Raw genomic sequence first — 22,507 nt, 5'->3', positions numbered from 1 at the left:
GGATAAAATTTAGCTTTGGTTTATTCCTGCCTCCCTTTATCTGAGTCTGTCTTCTAACATTTCATTTATGAACAAATACTTTCATCCCATCTCTAACTCTACATCAACGTCTGCCCTCCAGTAAAATGGCCCATGTTCTAAACTGCCCCTGCTTCTCCCCATCTTAAAAACAATATCAACAAAGTCAAGATCTTAAATTAAATATATTTTTAATGGCAAATTCCCAGGCAGTGATTTTTAGTAATATTTGTTGTAAACATCTGGGTATTTTGAGTCTTAAAAATGAAGCATCTCCAAACTATTATAATTTACTTAAATTCTGACCAGTGGACCTCTCAGATGGGAGCCCTTTCATTCTGACCTCCCCATAGTTCTGCAGTATGCTTGAGAGAAAGGGTATTGCCCCAAGTAGCAATTCTTAACATAAAGTACCCTTTTAGCCTTTCAGCACATCCTCCTCATATTCCTGCTCTAACTGTATTGATATAGCCTTCAGGAATTATGAGGACCTTCTTATCAAGAAAAAGATGACCCATACCATAGACAAACCAAGGATGACAGAACTTTTCATATGTTGGTACACACAGACAGGCTCATCACTTGTGATTCCCTAGAGATGTCTTCAGATGCTGCTGTCCACACTTATTAATCGATTTTTAGTTGCATTTAGTTTCCATTGCTACTTTATGGACCAACACTCCAAAATACTCAATTTTCCTTTGCAAGGAAGGAAGTATCCAGGGCTTGACACATGGGTATATTTGCCTATTCAACATTCAAGGCCACATTTAACATCTTACACCAGTGAGTATGTTATACATTTAAATCTATCCAATAATGTTTTCCATTTCTATTGACTGATGGCTTCATAAAGTATCTCTTCCCCTTCCCCCACATTAGGAAGAGAGAACTATTGACTTGAAAAGATTCAAAGGAATGCACACTATAGGATTCTTCAGTATCTCAACTTCCAAGATTGTATTTCAAAATAAAACCCCTTTCCACTATTCGTGCCAATTCAAAGAGTGCGTGGATGGACAAAACCTTGGATCGGCCTCAGAAACCCAACCTGAAATACAGTTAAGGTTTGTGGGTGATCCCCTTCTTTATATTTTCCACCACTTATTACAGAGATGAGGCTCTGTGGCTAAGAGATAAAATTCCAAACGCTTTTTCTCCCCTGAAAGTTTGCGCATCATCTTTTAGAACACTCCCTTTGAGTTATAATCATATTTGGCCTTCTCATTGGAGTCCTCTATAGTCTTAGCAGAGACAGATTACAAGTCTTGAATTCAGAAGCAGAGCATATGAAGCTAACTCCCACAACCCACAGATATTCTTTCTTTCATGCTGAGCATACTTTTAAAAAGCATACTTTTAAAAGCATACTTTTAAACAAGTGGGTTATCAATGGAAATGGCACTTTAATTTAAAGAGAGTCCTCTAAAATGTGGCTGAGTAGTTGGATCACTGACCATATCCAACACAGGCAGGCATATTTGCAATATCCCACTGTTTGGAAACAGATGATCCCAGGGCCACTTGGGAAGGTGATGTTTCAAAGATAATTTTTAACTCTGAGAAAGCAATCAGTTTTTCTTTTTGGTTCTTGTTATCTACTTCATACCTGGGTTTTGTTACCTGACTCTTCACATACACCGAGTCCAATTATTGAGGACCCAGTTTCTCCAACATGTGCAATCCTGAAATTCACCTTTTGTGATATATTTTATCATAACTTCATTCTGTAAATGCTAAGCTTCTTTATATGTCTCATCCTTTGTAGGAAACACGACTAGTACAGTACAGTACTCAGTATACAGTACTGAGTACAGTACTCAGTATACTATGTCTCCACAGTATAATTCCTCCAGCCCATTCTAGAGGAACCAACCCTGAGTCAGAAGACCTTATTTCTAGTCCCAGCTCATATTCTTGAGTCTATATCAATTTGAGAAATCCATTTAATCAGCTATCATTGAAAGGAAAATTCAAATACTTTGTATATATACTGTTAGAGAAATAACTAAGATTTTTTTTTTTGCATTTGCAGAGTGTGGTAACTTCCTTTGTTTATTTGCCTTTTTTTAAATCAAAATATTTTTTTAGGAATAGAATTTAGCAATTCATCACTTACATATAACACCCAGTGATCATCCCAACCAGTGTCCTCCTTAATGCCCCTCACCCCTTTAGCCCTTACCCCAACCGAATACCCCACCAGCAACCCTCATTTTGTTCTCTGTATTTAAGAGTCTCTTATGGTTTGTCTCTCTCTCTGTTTTTATATTATTTTTGCTTCCTTTCCCTTATGTTCATCTGTATTATATCTTAAATTCCACATGAGTGAAATCTTATGCTATTTGTCTTTCTCTGACTTGTTTTGCCTAGCATAATACACTCTAGTTCTATCCATGTTGTTGCAAATGGCAAGATTTCATTCTTGAAAATTTTTAAACAATTGACAATTTATCTTAACTGGAAATGTTATATACTCCTACTACATGTTCAAGAATATCAAATCCTAACGAATCACTTCACAGATCTAGGCTTGTTTCCTAAGTGTTTTCTGCCCAAAAGATGCAGAATTCATCCATAGGGACTCCACTTTTTAATTATTAATCAGTTGCTTCCTTCCATTCCTTGCCATTACTCTCTTTGTCTTTCTCTCCGTCAGTACGTACCTGCAGAATCAAGAACCCTTAGAAGAGAAATGTACCTGAGCCCCCAGCATTAGGAAGGCAGAACCACTTTTCTACACTTCTTATACTATTCAGAATGAGAAGATCACATCCGTGGATCACACCCCTGATCCAAAGTCCCTAACAAGTCAGATCTGTTCTACTTCTGCCCCTCTAGACACCTCTGTGGGCACCCCCTCTCTGCTGGTGCCTCCTTTAGCGCTCTCAAGCATTGATTAGTGCCAGACACACAGATGTGTCCGCTTTAATCTAAGTTTATGTTGGTTTCTAAAGAATGCTCCCCTCCAGCAAAGACATGGACCAGAGAGATGAAGAGTCCCAGACTCCTCGGGCTCCTGGCTAAGGTATCACCTGGGACTAGTTTAGATTGTGAGGGAAACAGCTACTAGAAAGTTCACAGGTGCCCTGCAATTGGCTCCAGCGTAAACCTAATGTGATGCAGCAGTGTCTGAGCAACGTGAGGCTGACAGACTCCCTTCAGGAGCTTTATGTGTCCGTGGTTGATAGCACTCCCAGTCCTCGAGGGCAGGGCCTCCATGCTGCCCTTCTTCTCCCCGTGAAGCCTGTTCTTCCCCATCCTCATCAATCACAGCAACCCGCTGAAGCCTAGGGTCATTCTTAAAAGCCAGAGATCCTAGATTTCTGAGGCTTTATGATATTCTCCTGTAGCCCCAACCTGACGTTTAACACTCATGCCCCTATTCTACTGAGCAGTGACTGGGTCTGCAACCAAACCTGGTGAAGAAAAAAAGTTACCCCCTTTGGCTCCAGGATACTGTCATCTCTCCTTCTGAACACAGGAGCATTATCTTCATTCCTCTGACATGTGCAAAGAGCCCACTGGGTCCTGCTGTGAGCTTTGCACAGATGGACGCACACCTTGGTACTCTCATGTACTCATGAGTACTATTGTCTCACGGCACTATTCTAGTTTTAAGAATACTAACACCACATACAAAGATTTAAGACTCCAGAAAAGATCCCTGAAAGGGGATGTAGAAAATATTAAGCTTTAGAGGGGGAAAACAAGGAGAGGAAAAAGGTAATGGAGATTCTCAATGTGGAAGTACAGAAGTGTTAGTTTTCTATACCATTCCAAATCTTTAATTTTTATGAATAGACTTAATGTAAAATTCACAGAATGCAGTCCCATTACATCTCTGATATATTCTTCAGGCATCATATAGGTGAAACATTTGTCCCTTCCTCTCCCAGTCAAATACCCAGTCCCTCTCAGCACCACTATGTACACATCCATGCACTTATCCGCTGTCCATACCTCCCCCCTCGATGCTCACTCAGCCATCTGCTTGTCTGCTCAGCCACCCACTTAGGCATCCCCTCAGCATCTACATGCCACCTCACCTACTTCCCTAACGTCCAGGAGTTATCTCCCAGGCATCCTCTCTTCTCATCCATGTGGGTGTCATCCCGCTTGTCCACTCATTCTGCCATGTTATCGTAACGCCTGACACCACAGCACCCGTGACTTTGACAATGCTGCTGTGATCATCCAGGCAGTAGAAAGGGAAAGTAGAGCTGCTTCTCTTTCCTCACCTGAGTTTCTGCACTCCCACAGACCTGACAGAATTGGTGGGATACTTTGAGGAAAGCTGGAAACATTCCATGGTTGGGAGAGCTGTAGTCACCGAACCCAGACGTTCACATCACTGCTGTTTTTCTCCACTCATCTGTAGACAACAAAGGAAACTCCCAAATTCCAAGCATTGGTAAGGACCCGACAGCACTCTCAGTCACTCCTGCTCCTAACCTGGGGGACCTTCCTAGTCATTCAACCTCCATCACTCAGCAAGTTACATCAACTCTTACTCCAAATATTTGTGGCATGGATCCTTCCTTTCCATTGTTAATGCTGCTGACTACCATTATTTTAGCCTTTGTAACCAAGTGCTAAGTAATTTCACTTCTTTTCAATGCTTGATAGGCATTGAAAACTTACTGAATCAGGTATGTCGCAGAGGGTGTTTTAATCACCCTTTCTGGTTTTTCTCATAGAATGCATTTGAGAACGCCTGGAACAACTCATTCTGTAAACCAGTGTCACATTTATCTTTCATTACAACATTTTATTCTACCATTACTTACTTCACAAATATTTGGTCTAAAATCTCCAATGACTCTAATGCCATATCTCAACTGGGAGAGAAGAAATTCAGTCAGTCACAATCTCAATTTTCACCACTTGCCTCCCCTGTGAGCCCCCACTCATCCTACAATTCGTACTGTTCCCCAAACAGAAAATGCTCTCTTCTGACTGGGAAGGCCATCTTATCAGTGTTGGCCTAGGAACTGGAATAGTTTCTAAACACAATAATATGTACTATCAACACGTATGTTTTGTTTGTAAAAAGAACATAAATCTCTACCCCAAACATTGCATATAATTTGAATATGCTACTTCCAGATAAGTGGTTTGTTGACTTAAAATTGCTTGGCCTGAAGAGATTTTTTTGCTATTGTTATACTAGTACTTAGTTGAAAATTAGTGCCTATTTCCCTGTTTTACTTTGTCTGTTAAAACAGACTTTAAAGAGTAATTTAGCCTCTTCTAGATTCCTTTTAGGTTGTAGGAAGTTTGAATGAACATCACCTCCATCTTAAACAAGAAAAGATCAGATAATCTATAAAATCATAACTATTCTTAAAAATCATCAGAAAGCTGAGTTTACAAGAAAACCAAATAAAATGAAATCTCAGGAATGATGGTTGCATCCAGAAAGGCCTGGGACATGGGCTCTACCTTACCTGGGCCAGTGTATGTGAGGAATGTGGGGCACCATGTAAGCCTGTAAGAACTGATTTATCAAATTGCTAAAGGCTGAATGTGGGAGTAATATGAATATACAATGGCTAGGAGCCAGAGGAAAAAAAGAAGCATTCACAAATATTCTCAATACTTTTTCCACATACTTAGACCAAGCCTCATAAGGATGTTTGAAGAAAGCAGAAAACCAAAGAAAGTCTCCTTCATAGTGCGGGTCTAGGTGAAGGCAGCAACATCTGTCATAGTAAGCTAAGGAACTCTCCAATCACCAAATCATCTCCATTATGCAACAAAAGCCTGAAGCCACAGGGGAAGGACAGCAAACCTTGTTTTCCTCAGAGACAGATAAATAAAGACTCATTACTGAGGGAAGGGGGAACAGAAAAAAAAACTCTAACTCTGGGGTTTCCATTGAGCAGGAGACCATTCTGGATCAGTACATTAGCCATCTCCTAAGACTGCAGAAGGGGCAGGATCACTAAGAAATTCTGAAACACAGAGACAAAAGATGTTCCTGAGACTGAGAAAGAACCAGGACAAAGGGAATAAAACCTCACCCTCATTACCAGGCCAGCAGGAATTAAGGAACAAGTCAAAGCTGTTATCATGGAGTGGGGGCAGCCAGTGAAGACACACTCTCCAGATGTAGCCTAATAGAAAGAGACTAAAACTCAGGATGGTTGAGACTGGGAAAAGCCCTACAACCACTGACCATCCCACACTAAGCATAAGTCATAATAGAGAAAAATGAATTTGTTGGTGCACTGAGGATAACCATAGCAATATAAAACTCAAACTCAATGTAATCCTGGCTGCACTGATTCCCACACCTCATACACACTACCTCTTAGGGTAAACAGAAGAGAAGTGTCTCCTGCAAAGCATAATACTATTTATCTCATAGCCTGTTATCCTACACACACACACACACACACACACACACACACATTAAAGATCAGAGAAAAATCAAGAAAAAATATGCTCTTACTGGACCAAGCAATTCACAGAACCAGAATTAAGTATCTGCATGTGGGAACTATTAGAGAGAGCTTTAAAATAACTCTTACTAAAATTTTAAAGGATATAATAGAAAAGATGGACAGTGTCATAAATGCATGAAGAATTTCAGCAGATAATTTAAAAGTATATGGAAGAATCACATGGAAATACTAGGCTGAAGAACACAGTAACAAAGATGAAGATTGATTAAGGGTAAACTCAACAGAACTGAGAAAAAAATCAGTGAGGATAAAGTTGATAGAAATTAATAAAACTGAAACACAAAGAGGAAAAAAATAATGATGATGATACAAAGAGAAGAGAACATGGGATAATATCAAACACGCGAACATACATGAAATTAAAATGTCACAGCAAAGAACCGCTAGAACACAAAGGAATTCAGTAAAGTCACAGGATACAAATCAACCTACAGACATTTGTTGTATTTTTATACACAAATAGTGAAGCAGTACTATTTGGTAAAATTGAGAGCTAAAAACTCATTTAAAAAACTTTCTAACACACTGTAAGATAACGAATATAAAACATAATAGCAATGTATTCAGTGTTTATACCTTATGTGATATAAAATACACGGCAATAATAGCACACAAATGGGAGGGAGAAAATGGTAGTATACTGTTTGAAGGTTCTTATGCTTCATATGAAGAGCTATTACACTATTTAAGATTGATACTTTTAAATGTATAATGTAAACTCTAGAGCAGCCATTAAAAATTTTAATTGGTATAAAACTAGGCTAATGGTAATGATGAAATGCAATAAAAGTATAGAATTGATCCAAAAATCATGTGAGAAAGAGAAAAAATGAAGAAATAATATATGGAAAAAGCAAAAACTAGGGAGATGATAGATTTTAGTCAAAACACAGCAATAATTACATAAATACAAGTAGTCTATCTCAGTTGATTAAGTAAAAGATTGAGATTATGAGGTTAGATAAAACACCAGACCTAATTTTATTCCATCTAAAGGAAAAGCACTTTAACTATAAAGACATAGACATGTTAAGAGTAAAGGGTAAAAGTATATACCATTAGAACACTAACCAAAAGAGAGCTGGAGTAGCTATATTAATATAAAATATTAACAGGGATAAAGAGGGACATTGCATGATGGAAAAGGGTCAATTCATCAAATTATAACAATCCTAAATGTATACACACTAACCAGAGGGTTTCAAAACTGATGAAGCAAAAACTGATAAAAATGATAAGGGAAATAAAGGCACAATTTTAGTTGAAGTTTCCAAATAACTCGGTAGTCAATACAGCAAGTATACAGAAAATTGTAAGGATATAGAAGACTTGGCCAACACTACCAAATGACTTGATCGAATTGACATTTATAGAACATTCTACCAAATACCAGCAAAATACACATTCTTTTCAAGTACATTCAAAAAATTCACCAAGACGGACAAAACCCTGAGCCATAAATAACACTCAAAATACTCTTAAAAATGAAATAATACAAAGTATGTTCTTAGATAAAATGAAACTAAAGGAGAAATCTATAACAGAAGCATGTATGTAAAAATTTTCAAAATTAGAAAATTAAGCAACCCAATTCCACATAATCTATACATCACAAAGGAAGTCCTCCGGGAAATTTAAAAATATTTTAATTGCATGAAAGTGAAAAAGAGAAAAAATCTGTGAGACACAACTGAAGTGGTTCTTAGACTTGGAGGATTATATGCTCACATGAGAAACAAGAAGAGTCCCAATTCAGTAATTTGAATTTCCAGCTACAAGAAGAACAAATTGAACCCAGATAAGCACAAAGAAGGACAAAATAAAGATAAAGTGACAAATAAATAAAATTAAAAAGAAGGAAAATAGACAAAAATCAATGAAATAGAAATCTGGCTCTTCATAAAGACTGAGTTGATACATTAGCCAGACTGACCTCAACAGAAATAGGGAAAAGATACAAATTACCAATAACAGAAAAAAGGGGACATCTCTATAAATCCTACAGATATTGAAAGAATAACTAAAAGGATATACCAATCCCCAAAATGCTCATAAATGTAACAACTTAGATAAAATGGACAAATTCATTAAAACATACAAAGTAACACAGCTTACTTTAATAGAAATAGATATCTGAACAATTTTATGTATATAAAGAATTAAAAACATTGTTCAAACGTTTTCAACAGAAAAGTTTCAGGTCCAAATGATGTCAATGATAAATTCTATCAAACATTTAAGGTAGAAATATCAATTTTACACCATTGCTTCCATACACAGAAGAGGAGGCAACACCTTTGAACCCATTTTATGAGACCTGCATTACTCTGGTGCTAGAATCAGAAAAAAATATTACAAGAAAGGAAAAACCATACAGCACTATCCCTCACTAAGATAGACACAAAAAATTCTTAATGAAACTTAGTTACTGAATCAAGGAATATTAGAAATGATAATACCTCATGACCAAGTTTGATTTAGTCTCGGAATGCAAGGCTAATTCATTATGCAAAAGTTAATCAATGTATTTCACAACATCATCAGTCTGAAGAAGTAAAACGACATGATCCTCTCAATAAAAGTATAAAGAGTATTTAACAAAATTTGACACACATTCATGATAAAAGCTGTCAGCAAACTAGGAACAGAGAACTTCCTCAATCTCATAAATGGCATCAAAGAACCTTTAACTGAATTCATTCTGAATGGTAAAAGATCAAATCCTTTTCCCCTAAGATTGGGAATAAAGCAAAAATGCCCTTTTGCATGACTCTATTAACACTAAATACTAACAGTCCTTGCCAGTGCCTTTTATCAGGCAACAGAAATAAAAGGCATGCATATTGTAAAGGAAGAAATAATGCTGTCTCTACACATACATGACATAATTATCTACGTAGAAAACCCAACTAATCTACAGGAAAGCTACTATAACTAATGATTTCAGCAAGTTCACTAGGCATGATGTCAATATACAAAAATAAATTGTACTTGTTATCAATAAAAAATGGAAAATGAAATTTAAAAGGCAGTGCTGTTTATAATAGCACATAAAAACATTAAAGAAATTAGGTACAAATCGAACAAAATATATGATAGGTCTCTATGCTGAAAATCATAAGGCACTGATGAAAGAAATCTAAGAACACTTCAATGGAGAAACATTTACCATGTTTATGGAGTGAAAGACAATATTTTAAAAATAATTCTCTTCCAAACTGATCTGTAGATACAATGCAAAACCAACCAAAATCCCAGCAGAAATTTTTGTAAGAATTAATCTGATTCTCAAAGTTAGTAGAAAAACACAGAATCTAGAATAAAACAATTTTGAAAAAGAACAAAATGGGACAACCTAGACCACCAATTTCAAGTAACAGTGTTAGATGAAAGGAACAAAGGAACCGAAGAGTCTAGAAATGGATACATGCATACATGGACAATTATTTTTGGAAAAGGAAAAATTTTAATGGATAAAAAACCCAGAATTTCAACAAATAATAATGGATAACTAGATATCTATATGCAAAAAAAAAAAAAAAAAAAAAAAAAGGAACTTGGATCCAGGTCTTCAACTATATATACAAAAATTAACTAAAAATGGATCAGGGACTCAAATACTGACCAAAATCTTTGTGACCTTAGATTAGGCATAGATTTCTTAGACAGAACACCAGAAACATGACCTATAATGAAACCAATGGATAAATTTGACTTGTTTAAAATTAAAACTTCTGCTTCTTGAAAGATACCATTATGAGACTGAATAGACAAGCCAGAGACCGGGAAAAGATGGTGGCAAAACACGTATCTTACAAAAGACTTGTTGTAGAATATTTAACAAATTCTCAAAACTAAATAGTAAGAAAATAAACAACCCAGTGAAACTCGGGCAAAAGACACGAGCAGACATCCCACCAAAAACATGCAGATCGCTGAAAAGCACGAAAGATATTCAACATCATTAGTCCTCAAGAAATGCAATTTAAAGCCACAATGAAATATTGCTGCCCATCTACTAGAATTGCTAAAATGAGAGCAGCTGACACTAGCCAACACTGGCAATCATGTGGTATAACTGTGACTCTCATTATTGCTTGTGCAAATGCAAATGCCATCTTTTTAAAAAAGTTTGGTAGCTTCTTATGAGATAAAACTTACTCTTATAACAACCTGGCCATATAACTCCTATGTTGGGTTTCTTTTCACCCAATTGAATTCATTTACGTTCACCCCAAAAATCTGTACTTGAATTTTTACAACAGTTTTTGTTCATAATTCCCCCCAATTAGAAACAATCCAAATGTACTTTAAAAAGTAAATCAGGGCACCTGCGTGGCTCAGTCAGTTAAGGGTCCAACTCTTGATTTCGGCTCAGGTCATGATCTCACGGTTTTGTGAGTTTGAACCCCACATGGGGCTCTGTGCTGACCCTGCAGAGACTGCTTGGGATTCTTTCTCTCCCTCTCTGTCTGCCTGTCCCCTGCTCATGCTCGCTCGCTCTCTCTCAAAAATAAATTTTAAAAAATTACAAAAATAGAAAAAATAAAATAAAAAGTAAACCAAAAACTATGGTATATCCATACAATTAAACTATTACTCTACAAATAAAAAGAATGTACCACCATAACATCAAAAATATGAATGTATCTCAAATGCTTTATGCTAAGGAAAAGAAGTCAGACTCAAAGACTGTGTCCTGATTCCATTTACATGATATTTTGCAATAGACAAAGAAATCTGATTGGTGGTTGGCCGGAAATGATGTTCAGAAAATAGACTGACTAAAAGGGGCAAATAATATGTTTGAATGATGAAAATTTCTGTCGTGATTGTGGTAGTGCTTACGTGATTGTGTAAATTTTTTAAAACTCACAGAACTCTATACAAAAAAGAATGCATTTTACTGTAGGTAAATTATACCTCAATAACAAAATAAGGAATTAGTCTTCGTTATTTATTAATCCTAGCATAGCACTTAGGCACAAAAAAAATCAAATAGTAAGGAATTTGGAGTGTTGGCTCAACATCAGTTTATATGATAAAGACGTGAAGTTTTCAATGATCATATTTCAATACTTGGTATCTACTTAAAACTTAAAAAGCCAAAGCAATCTTAAACACATTAGGAATAATTACAAAGAAGTCCAAATTACTAGAATTTGATTGGATTGTGAGCTGGTTGAAGGCAAAGATCATTTGTTACTTTTAAGTAGCAGGGTACTAATTAGATGTACACAGGGATTTGTGATCATATTAAAATAAAAACCTCATTATACTATTCAAAGTGGGCTAGATGCTGAAACAAACAGTTCCCAATAACCATGGCATAACACAATAAAATTTATTTCTTATTATACAAATTCTCATGTGGGTGACACTGGTATGGCTAGATCTCATCTGGTCAATGACTCAGGATCCAGGCCTCCTCTGCCCTCTGAGCCCCCAGAGTCCTGTGCCGGATCCCCTGTATGGGGGTGACTTCAGAGCAAAACAGTGAAGAATGGAGGCTGGCGGTTGGGAGATTTCAACAGGTCAGGCCTATTTTCTTTCTTTGCATCTACATTTCAGAAGTTACAACTCACCGTGAAGTAGAGGAAATGAGTTTAGGAGCAAATAGCGAGTTTCTGCCATATGCATTGGATTCTGACTTGATTAGACTACATTTGAGATCATGTTTTATTTCAGACCTCTATATTTTAAAAGGGATATTTAGAATATTCAAACCCCATAGAAGCCCTTGATAGTAAGAAGTCTGAAATCATGCAAATGACTACACAGTGAGGAGCATTTAGCTTGATCGTTTCCTCCTCTCAGTGTCTCTCAGGTGAAGGACCCCATAGCCAGCCATGTGGTCTTCAGTCTCAACAGACCAGACCAAAGAATCTGACCCAGATTGGAGGTCCAGTCTGCTTCTAAAGCCAGTTTGCTTCTTATCCAAGAAATAGTACAAAGAATATTTTCAGACACAGGTGGAGAACACATTATATTTCATATAAACACTCATTTCACTGCAGCCCATGTAGTGGGATATCAAGTCAATATCCACAATATTATGTCATATAAAGAAAGAACTTCTTTAATCAATGAACTATGTCATCAAGGCCTAATGTCTGGGTATCCAGTCTTGAAGCTTCTATTGTGAGAACACCAGTGCAATCTACTCTTTATCTGTACCTGTTGTTCCTCAAGACTCAGTGTTTTCCATATTTGTCCATTTTGGGCTTACCATTAGAAGGCCAATCAGATTAGGGTGTCACAAATGCCAATTTCAAGAGCAGTGCAAGAGAAACTCTCCAGATGGTTTGTCTGCAGTGTAAACAATCTTCTACTTGGTCCTTATGACCCCATGTTTCCACTGATCCTTGAAATATCTATGGCAGATTGAAATGCTGAATACAGACTGTGGGATGGCTTGATTGGAGAATCAAAGTGCTGGTCTATAAGGTTTGGGGAGGAAATGTCTCTTTGTCAAGTTATCTGTTCTTTTTTGTAAAAAAAAAAAAAAAAAAAAAAAAAGATTTTATTTTTAAGAAATCTCCACACCCAACATGGGGCTCAAACTCATGATCCCAAGATCAAGAGTTGCATGCTCTTCTGACTGAGCCAGTCGAGTGCTTCAAGTTAGCTGTTCTTTTGAGAAACAATTCTTACTTGCTGTTGGGACCTAACAGACCACAGGAATGCCTGGCTATGAGAAACCAGGTCACCATGCACCTGGAGCTGTCCATCAACACTGGCTTTGAGGAACAAATCCTAAAGCAGTATATGTGAGACTAGCCTGAGCAGACCCTGAAGACTCCAACAACCGTTATAAACAGCTGACTTATACTCCCATTGTGCCTGTTCCTGTCACCCTGCCACTGAGCCGTCAACCCATAATATGGCCTTTCTACATAATCCCTGTAACTATTTAACTGAGAAGGTGTGGCCCTGAAAGACCAGGGAAAAAAGAGCTCTTCTTAATGGGGGGGATTTTATATGGTACATTTCACCATAAATTTGCATGGCAGGAAGGTAATCAGAAGCCAGGATATGCACTGATTTAAAGGCCATGCATAATCTTCTACCTCAAAATAAAAGACAACATTTGGAGGACCAGGACACAGAGCTTTAAAGAAGAAATAAGAATAAACGTATATGTGTTCCGTAGGATTTCTCATGACAAAGGAAGTTCTCTGTTTCCATGTGGACAAGAATACAGGCACACCTCAGGAGTCAGTCAGCTTTATTTCCCAAGCACACCAGTGCTCATGGTGACAACAACGATGACTATCTATGGGTTAAACATACTGGATTTTATTTAGCCCAGACCAGTTCAATTACAATCATCACGGACCACCCATCTTGCCTATAGCAGAACCAACCATAAACCTCTGGAAGAACACAGTTCTCAGACTGTGCTCTCTAAATTCCATATCCCATCAAAAGGAGCCAGTACTTCTTGGAGAAATAATTCCAATTATAATGCAAGAAAGGTAAAAGATGGGCCTGTGAAATTGTATCACACCAGAAATAAGGGAGCTGTTGAAGACACTAGTGTCATGTGGGGAAAAAACTAGGTAGCCAATTTGAATAGATTCTTTGGTAGCCAGAATAATGACTCCTAAAGATGCCCATGTCCTTCAGAACCTGTGAATGTTATTCATTCACATTCATATACAGAACCTGCCCTACATGTTAAAAGGAAACAGTAGATGCATTTATATTAAGGATCCTCAAGTGGGGAGATCATCCTGGATAATCTGTGATCCCAGACAAGGATCTGTATGGGAGCAAGGAGAAAGGCTGATCAGAGTCAGGAGAGAGACATGTGAGGATAGAAGTACAATTAGAGTCGGAGAGAGGTTTGAAGGTGCTGTGCTGACCTTCAGGGTGGAAAAAGGGGGCATGAGCCAAGGACTGGAAGCTCCCTTAGGAAGATGGGACAAGCAAGAAGTCAGATTCTTCTCTAGCCCTCCAGAAAGGATACAGCCTCTGGACATCTAGATTTTGGCCTAGTGAAGCCCATTTCAGACTTCTGACCTCCAGAACTCTAAGATAATAATTTTGTGTTGCTTTAAGCTGCAAAACTTGTGATTTGTTACCAAAAGGAAGGACTCCCACTCAATAAATATGGGACTATTTGAACACCAATAGGGATAATAATTGCAACAAATAACAATACAGCAAATAAGTTTACATTGATGAGTTCATCATGATTTTTTAAACATCTCTTTTGTTGTATTTTTAAAAAGTGGTAAAGAAAGGAAAAATAAAAAATGTATCCTGCCTTCCTTTCTTCTACCAACTAGATCTCAGGACGATAAAACAGTAATGAGGAGGAAGTCTCTATCTATAAGTATTACAAATACTAAAGAGAAAGGGATGATAGAATACCACCACCTTGAAACCCCTAATAAATTAATGAAACTAGGTGAGTAGTTTTCTACTAGGGGTGATTTAGCCATCCCAGGGGACATTTGGTAATATCTGGAGATTTTTCTGTTGTCAAAACTGGAAGTAGGTGGGGAGGGGGCACAATGGCCATTTAGTGGGTAGAGGTCAGGAATTTGAAAAATACCCTATAATGTACAGAATCATCCCCACAAGAAATAACCATCTAGCCCAAAATGTCAATAGACATTAAGAAACCCTGCTATTGAGAAACCCTGAGCTAGGCAATTTAATAATTGCAGTAAACCCTAGAAAAGAGAAACTGAACACTGCGTCCTTCTTGACAGAAGTACATGCCACCATCTGAGAAATCTAGCCAGAAAACGAAATACATTTAAATCTGATCAAGCCTTCAGATCTAACAGGAGATACAAGGTCAATGGAACAAGCAAAACCACACTTAAAAAAATCCAAACTGCATTGAAATCCACCTGGGAAAAACAACATTGTTTTATTCAACAAATAATTCCAAGGGGGAAAAAAGGAAATGTAGGGTGAACCTATAGATTAATCGAGTCTTCAGAGACATAGTAGAAAATGGCCACGTACGGATCTTACTTGGATTCTTTTGAACTATAATTTGTATACATATTTAGGGATTTGCTTGTTTTTTACAAAATACCTCAGTGATGTTTTTATGGCTATTAAATAATGAATAAGACTTTAATTCTCAGATATTTTTTAGGATCCAAATTTTTAAAAAGGTTTTATTTAATGGCCTTATTATTTAGAACATCATTTTATGGGGCGCCTGGGTGGCTCAGTCGGTTAAGCAGCCGACTTCGGCTCAGGTCATGATCTCACGGACTGTGAGTTCGAGCCCCGCGTCGGGCTCTGTGCTGACAGCTCAGAGCCTGGAGCCTGTTTCAGATTCTGTGTCTCTCTCTCTCTGACCCTCCCCTATTCATGCTCTGTCTCTCCCTGTCTCAAAAAATAAATAAAAACGTTAAAAAAAATTTAAAAAAAAAAGAACATCATTTTATTTTGCCCCTGAATCAACAGTATTCTCCTCCCTTATACTGAGAATGCCATTCACAAACAGCTACTAATGAGGAATGTCTGTTGTCTCAAGGCATTCACTTGTATTAATTAATGAGAATTTAAATTTCTGAGAAAAGACAATCTTGAGGGGAAAAAAGTCTATAAAATGAAAAAGATAAAAAACTTAACACATGGAATATAAAACTATACTCATCTGTTTCTACATATCTGAGAAGCCCGTTCTTAACATTTCTTCTTCCTGAAAAATGAAGATCTGGAAAACCTTTTAGGTGGTCCCAAACAAGCTAAGTTGCTGGAAGAGAGCAAAGGGCTCTTGGCTCTTCGCGGGGCTTGAACCCACGAACCATGAGGTCATGACTGAGCTGAAATCAACAGTGGGGTTCTTAATCAACTGAGCCACCCAGGCAACCCCCCACCCCTGTCTAATGTTTCCATAGTGATTGTGGAGCGAAACAAGACGTTCAGTTGATGCTCCTCCACTGAGGTACCTTCATCAGGCAGATGAGATGCTGTGAGCACATGTAGCAGGTCCAGCACAAAGCCATCTGAACAGCCTTGAGAGCATCTCTCTTCTTAGAACAGTGACTCACAGTTACTGGATGTGGCTTTATACGTCACACATTATTTTTAAGTGAGTCTAAAATATGAAAATGTTTTAGTTCCCAGTAGAAACACAATTACCTTGTACAAAATTTGGATAAATAAGAACCAGTGGTCCAAAGTAAGATCCATGATTAGGCCCATGATTACAAACAATATGACAAGTCAAAACAGTAAATGTTTTTCTTCTTATTACCCTCAGGCCATATGAATGGAGACTGAGAGAGTGTGGGAAGTTCTATTACAACAGTGCTTAACTCCACTGAACATGCTGCTGTGACATAAAAATATACCCACAGCCCACACCCCAACCCAACCTCCAGCCTCCTACCCAGCATCACCAGTACATGTGTCAGCATCTCCTTGCTGGTTGCCTGGGCAATGCAGGTGATGCCTGCCATATCTGAATTAAGTGGGAGAAAACACAGGCAAAGCTCTTTTCTCTAGCTAATGCTCAAGATTCATCAAGTTGCCAGTTTTGACGTTAATCCAGATAACTGCCCTAGTAGTTTCTGCCAGCCCCCCTTCACCTCCTTATTCCTTACACTATAAATCATAGGGTTCAACATGGGTGTCAAAATGGCATAGAAGAGAGAGGTCAACTTCTCCTGAAGAATAGAGGGGCTGGAGCGGGGCTGGATGTAAGTGAAAATGGCCATGCCATAGCACAAGACGACCACTGTGAGGTGAGATGCACAGGTGTGGAAGGCTTTCTTTCTTCCCTCTCTGGACTGGATCTTCAGGATGGTGGAGATGATCTGGATGTAGGACAAGAGGACCAGGCAGAAGGGTGTCATCAGCAAGACAATGCTAGAAACCATGATCGCGATCTCATTGGAGGAGGTGTCCACACAGGCCAGTCTGACCACAGCTAGGAGTTCACAGGATATGTGATCAATATACTTGTTTGCGCACATGGGCAGCTGAAAGGTGATGATGGTCTGCATGAGAGAGTTGAGAGAACCACTGACCCAGGATGTGATGGCCAACCTGGTACAGAGCCCTCCATGCATGATGACCGAGTATCGCAGGGGGTCGCACACAGCCACATAGCGGTCATAGGCCATCACTGCCAGTAGAACAAACTCAATCCCACCCAAGCCCAAGGAGAAAAATAACTGGGCTGCACAGCTCACAAATGGGATTGCTTTATGTTCTATTAGAAGATGCACCAACATCTGGGGGACGATGCTTGTGGCATAAGAGACATCAACAAGGGAGAGGTTGGTGAGAAAGAAGTACATGGGAGTGTGGAGTCGGCTGTCCAGTCTGATCAGAAGAACAATGAAAAAGTTCCCCAGCACTGTCACCATATATATGATCAAGAAGAGGACAAAGAGGGAGACCCGTGTGTCCCAGTCACTGGACAGGCCAAGGAGTATGAACTCTCTCACATAAGTCTGGTTACCCATTCCCATTTAAAAATGTGAAGATTGTTAATCTGCAAAGAGAGTCAGAAACAAGAGAAGTGGTTGAATCAAAGAATTATAAAAATGACTTTTTATGAGTTCATTTTATATACAATTGGCTAGCTTTAATCAGATGTTTAAGACCATTTGTGGGCCAAGATGATAGGCTTTATTCCAACATATATCTATTCTGTACCAGAGGCAGCCCAGCACCTTAAAAGGACATGAGGCGGTCTCAGGAAGACCCAGTTAAATCCTGGAGATAATGCACTGCAATTTTAGGAGCTCACATCTTTGCCGACTAACCTCAGATTGAGAGTGAGGGGAGTTTGGTAGGTGATAGTAGTAGGTAAAATGATAATGAAAAAAAATCTGGTTGAAAACTTACAAACACTACCTTAAATATGTCAACTAGGCTCATCATGATAAAATGGATAAATCTATTACAAGAGGCAGGAACTCACTCTTTGGGAAGAATCAGGGACTGTGGAAAGATCTAGAACTAGAGAAACCAGGTTTGTAATATGGTTTTATTTAGCAGCTTTGTTATTGTGGCTTAGGAACAAAATTTTATGTACAAAAAAGGATAATATTATGAAACCCTCAAGTACTTTCAAGCTGAAATGTAGGTAACTTTGGAGAAAGTACTTTATGGACTGTACTGGTAATAGAAGTTCGATAGTAGTCTGAATATTAGTAGTCACATAACCTCTGCCTTGGAGTAGATAGAATAGCAAACAGGATTTTCCCATGTATAACCTCCACAAACTCAGATATAAATGAAACTGGAGGCATTCTTTAATAGAACTGAGGGCTTTGGGATGATTGATCACCCTGAGGACCTGGGAACACTTTGTTCTTTTTTATAGCCTTGATCTCTTCAGTCTTCAGTGAGATCAGAAAGGAAAGGTAATTGTGATCATATCTTGTTCTTTTTGTTTTTCTCTTTTTAACTTGATATTCTTAAGATTCTACCTCTGCATATGGGCTCAAAATAAAGGAAATGAGAGTATGGATATTTGGCTTTCTATTTACAAGGCAGAAAGGGAAGCAAATGTTCATCATTGACCAGGGCAGAGTAGAATATATGCACAAATATACATAGATGTACGCTGGAATGGAGTTTCTTTCGTGTTTTCTTTCATCCCAGAAGGGTTCTTTAAGTAGAACTACATGTTACAATATCAACTTTGAACATTAAACAGAAACTGTTCAAATTTTTTTAAAGTTTCTTATAGGATTGATTCATGCTCATTATGACTCCATGTCTGTCCATTCCCTAACTTTCCTTTCCTTGTGGTATACAAAATAAGAGAAAGTAAAGGATAAGGGCAGTAAGAGGACATGAAGGCAGAAGCAGAACCCATAAGCGTCTTGCCAGGGTCTGTGAGCAGAGAGGAGAAAGGCAAGACTTTCTATGCCTCTACTCTTACCTGATAAAGGAAGAAACAAAATAAGCAGTTCTCCAAATGCCCATCTCTTTCATGCTTCAGCCACATACATTTTTATAAACTCTGCTGGCATCTTCCTCTAACCCTGATCTGCCTTTCAACTCCTCTATCATGATCCTTCCACCACCACCACTCACTTTACTTTCCTTCCATCATGGTCAGACCAAAACAACATCTACTTACCTCAAAGGTGACATTCAGATTTAATTCTAAAACCTCAAGAAAAAAATCTGTTCACTAATGTTGGATTTGAACAAACCTGCAACAGAAAGTAGACATTTCTTTTTCCATTCATTTGGCAAACATTTGTGAAGTGACATTGCTGCTAGATGCTGGGATTTCAAAGTGAATAGTATGTTTCCCTACACTTAGAGCTCATGTGGATGAAAAAGACACAGAACAGATGGTCATCACATCACTGCCCTCCCACCATTGCAATTACAAGCTGCCTGGAGAACAAGCCAGCCCATGACTCACTCTGCTCCTCTCGCCCACCCTGCACATCTCTCTACTACAGTCCTTGTCTCGTGACAAATGAGTGATCTGCTCTGAATCCATTCTCTTTTGCTTCCTGGGACCTGAAGCAAGCCACCCAGATACCCCTGAGCCTCATGGTTCTTCAATGGCACAATGTGGATAATACTGGCCAACTAAAAGGAGCTGAAGATCCAATATTCCTATACTAATGACTGAATCAGGGCAGATATCCATCATTTGGTTTTAATAGTGGATCTAACCTTTGATTTTATACTCTGTGTCTCTTTCATCTATCTCTTTCAAAGAAGATCTTATTCCTTCATTTATTCCCTCTCTTTGCCAGCCAGGGGTTTCTCCTGCTCCTCATTGACCACTTTTCCCTCATTAAAAAAAACATACAACCTCTCAATATGGGGAGAGAAACCTTTGCTATTTATTCTAATTATTTCCTCTTTCACATCCAGAGTTCTCAAATGATTGCTATCCACTTGCTGTCACTATTTCCTCATAACATTCATCCTTTAAGCCATCAAAATGTGGTTTTCACCTTTACTAAGCCATAGAAATTATACTCTTAAAGACCACTGGTGGCCAAATACATGGGCTTTCATGTGATTTTCGCTGTTTAACTTGTAACAGCATCAACTATTTTGCTGCTTCAAACTCTTGACTCTTGACTCTATCCTGTGCTTGCCTCTGATCTGTTATCTCTCATCTGCATTCTTGGGGGATTTCTCCAAACTTTCCCACTCCACTGCTGTGAGAGTCTGGTCAGTTCTGTGCTCACCAACTGGACTGTTCTGTTTTTTCCCCCTGAAGGGATTGTAATTTCTAACTAAAATAATTGTGATCAACTGTGTGCAGTTCAGCCTCAGTGCTACATTTATCTCCTGGACTCCCCTCTGGAAGGTCCAGATGCTTTCCCCAAAGGCATAATGCACATCTTATAAATGTCTCACCAAGGCCTCCACTCATCTCCCCCTACACAGGATCCCTCCTGATGCCCTCATTTCTGTCAGTGCAGCAAAAGTTCTCCCACTCCCCAAACACATTCTTGCTGGACTTTTCCCTCCTCCTCCCCACCCCATGAGAGAAATCCTCTTTCTTTGTTTCCTTTATTACATATCCTCTATCTTCCCAGTGTCATTCACACTGACACTTGCCCTCATCACCTATGTCATGGAGTACAGGGCGTCCTTGTGAATTTTCCTGACTCCACCTCTACAGCTCCACCCTCCTACCCACTCCCTCCAAATCCCTCAGGAGATACAAATGTTTCCCCATCACTTCCTTGCACAAACAGATCGTGATGTCTACGTGTCCACAGAATTAAGTTTTTCCTGGACAGGGGAATTTCCACACAATCCTCAATCTGGTCTTGTTCTATTTCTTTTATTTTACTATCTCTAGCATTTATCATCATACTCTGTATTTTATAACAAAGTATTTTATTAAAATAATCCGACTTCAGCTCAGGTCATGATCTCATGGTCTGTGGGTTCGAGCCCCATGTTGGTCTCTGTGCTGACATCTCAGAGCCTGGAGCTGCTTCATATTCTGTGTCTCCCTCCCTCTCTGCCCCTCCCCTGCTCACACTCTGTCTGTCTCTCTCTCTCTCTCTCTCTCTCTCTCAAAAATAAACATTAAAAGAAATTTAAGTGATACTGAAATAGCTTACTGAAATACTGATAGGTTAGCTGGTTATTTTTAACCCACCAAGGCTGCTATTCATTTCCAAAGACCATGGCCTTATTTCAAAATCATTAATATCCAAATACACCTTTTGTCCACATTCATATAGTCCTTCTGGGGACTCATGGTAAACAAAGAAAACTTAAACAGACCAGCCTTTGGAAAGGCAAATGCAGGAGGAAACAAGTGTTCATCAGATGCTGAATTAACATGCCCTGCAGTTAATACCATCACCTTATTATTTTGGGGTCGGTTCCACTTAAATACAGCTGGGTTTCTATCCTGGCCTAGGATAGGAAAATGAACTCAGTGCAGGATGAGGGACTTTGGATCTCATGACTCCTGTCAAGAGGCAGGAGCTTGGTCTTCTCAGATCTAACTAATTTATAGGATCTGTAGCTCTCCCTAAATGTGTGCTTTTCACTTAAGTCAAAAAACAAAGGGGAAATGTGGGAATATTTGTTCCATTTGTCTGTATAAATAAGTCAACAGAAACCTTTTGGTACAAGGTTAGGCAGGCAGCTGATGTCCAAAAGCAGTATTGAACCAAAATGACCACAGTTAAGAGCTATATCTATTTAGTTCTTCCTCCCGCACAGTGTGTTTTGTGTTCTCTTCTGAGAATCTGTCCTACCTCTGTATACTTTACCTTTTCTCCAGAATATTAACAATATTCTGTCAATAAACAACAGAATCCTATTTTACATATTTTCTCAACGAATCTCAAACCATTCTATGTTTTGAGCTATCATGGTCTATTCACAAATGAGTAATCCATGCTGTCTGCTCAGAAATAGTACTGAGGAATGACATCTCCTTGGACCTGATTCATCCTTGGTTCATCTCCTTGGACCTGAGCACCATGAATGAAGAACTTCATGCCTCTGTTTTATGAATTATGGTGGATGTAGGGTAACTACTGTGGCCATAAAAAATAGAGCACGCTGTGTGA

The 22,507-nt window shown here is 38.5% G+C and overlaps 1 protein-coding gene across 1 annotated transcript; it reads right to left on the bottom strand.

The window, feature by feature from the left end:
* Positions 1-16,928: 16,928 nt before the first annotated feature.
* On the bottom strand, positions 16,929-17,959 carry LOC109268877 (olfactory receptor-like protein OLF3). Its single transcript, XM_053897457.1, has one exon. It carries the CDS (start codon positions 17,942-17,944, stop codon positions 16,991-16,993), a length of 954 nt encoding a protein of 317 aa, XP_053753432.1. The 5' UTR covers positions 17,945-17,959; the 3' UTR covers positions 16,929-16,990.
* Positions 17,960-22,507: the final 4,548 nt, after the last annotated feature.

This window comes from Panthera pardus, unplaced genomic scaffold (genome assembly GCF_024362965.1).
Source record: "Panthera pardus isolate Hobbes unplaced genomic scaffold, ASM2436296v1 HiC_scaffold_8, whole genome shotgun sequence".
NCBI classification, from domain to species: Eukaryota; Metazoa; Chordata; class Mammalia; order Carnivora; family Felidae; genus Panthera; species Panthera pardus.
Note: the sequence above shows the minus strand (reverse complement) of the source record. Positions and strands in the feature narration are given on the sequence as shown.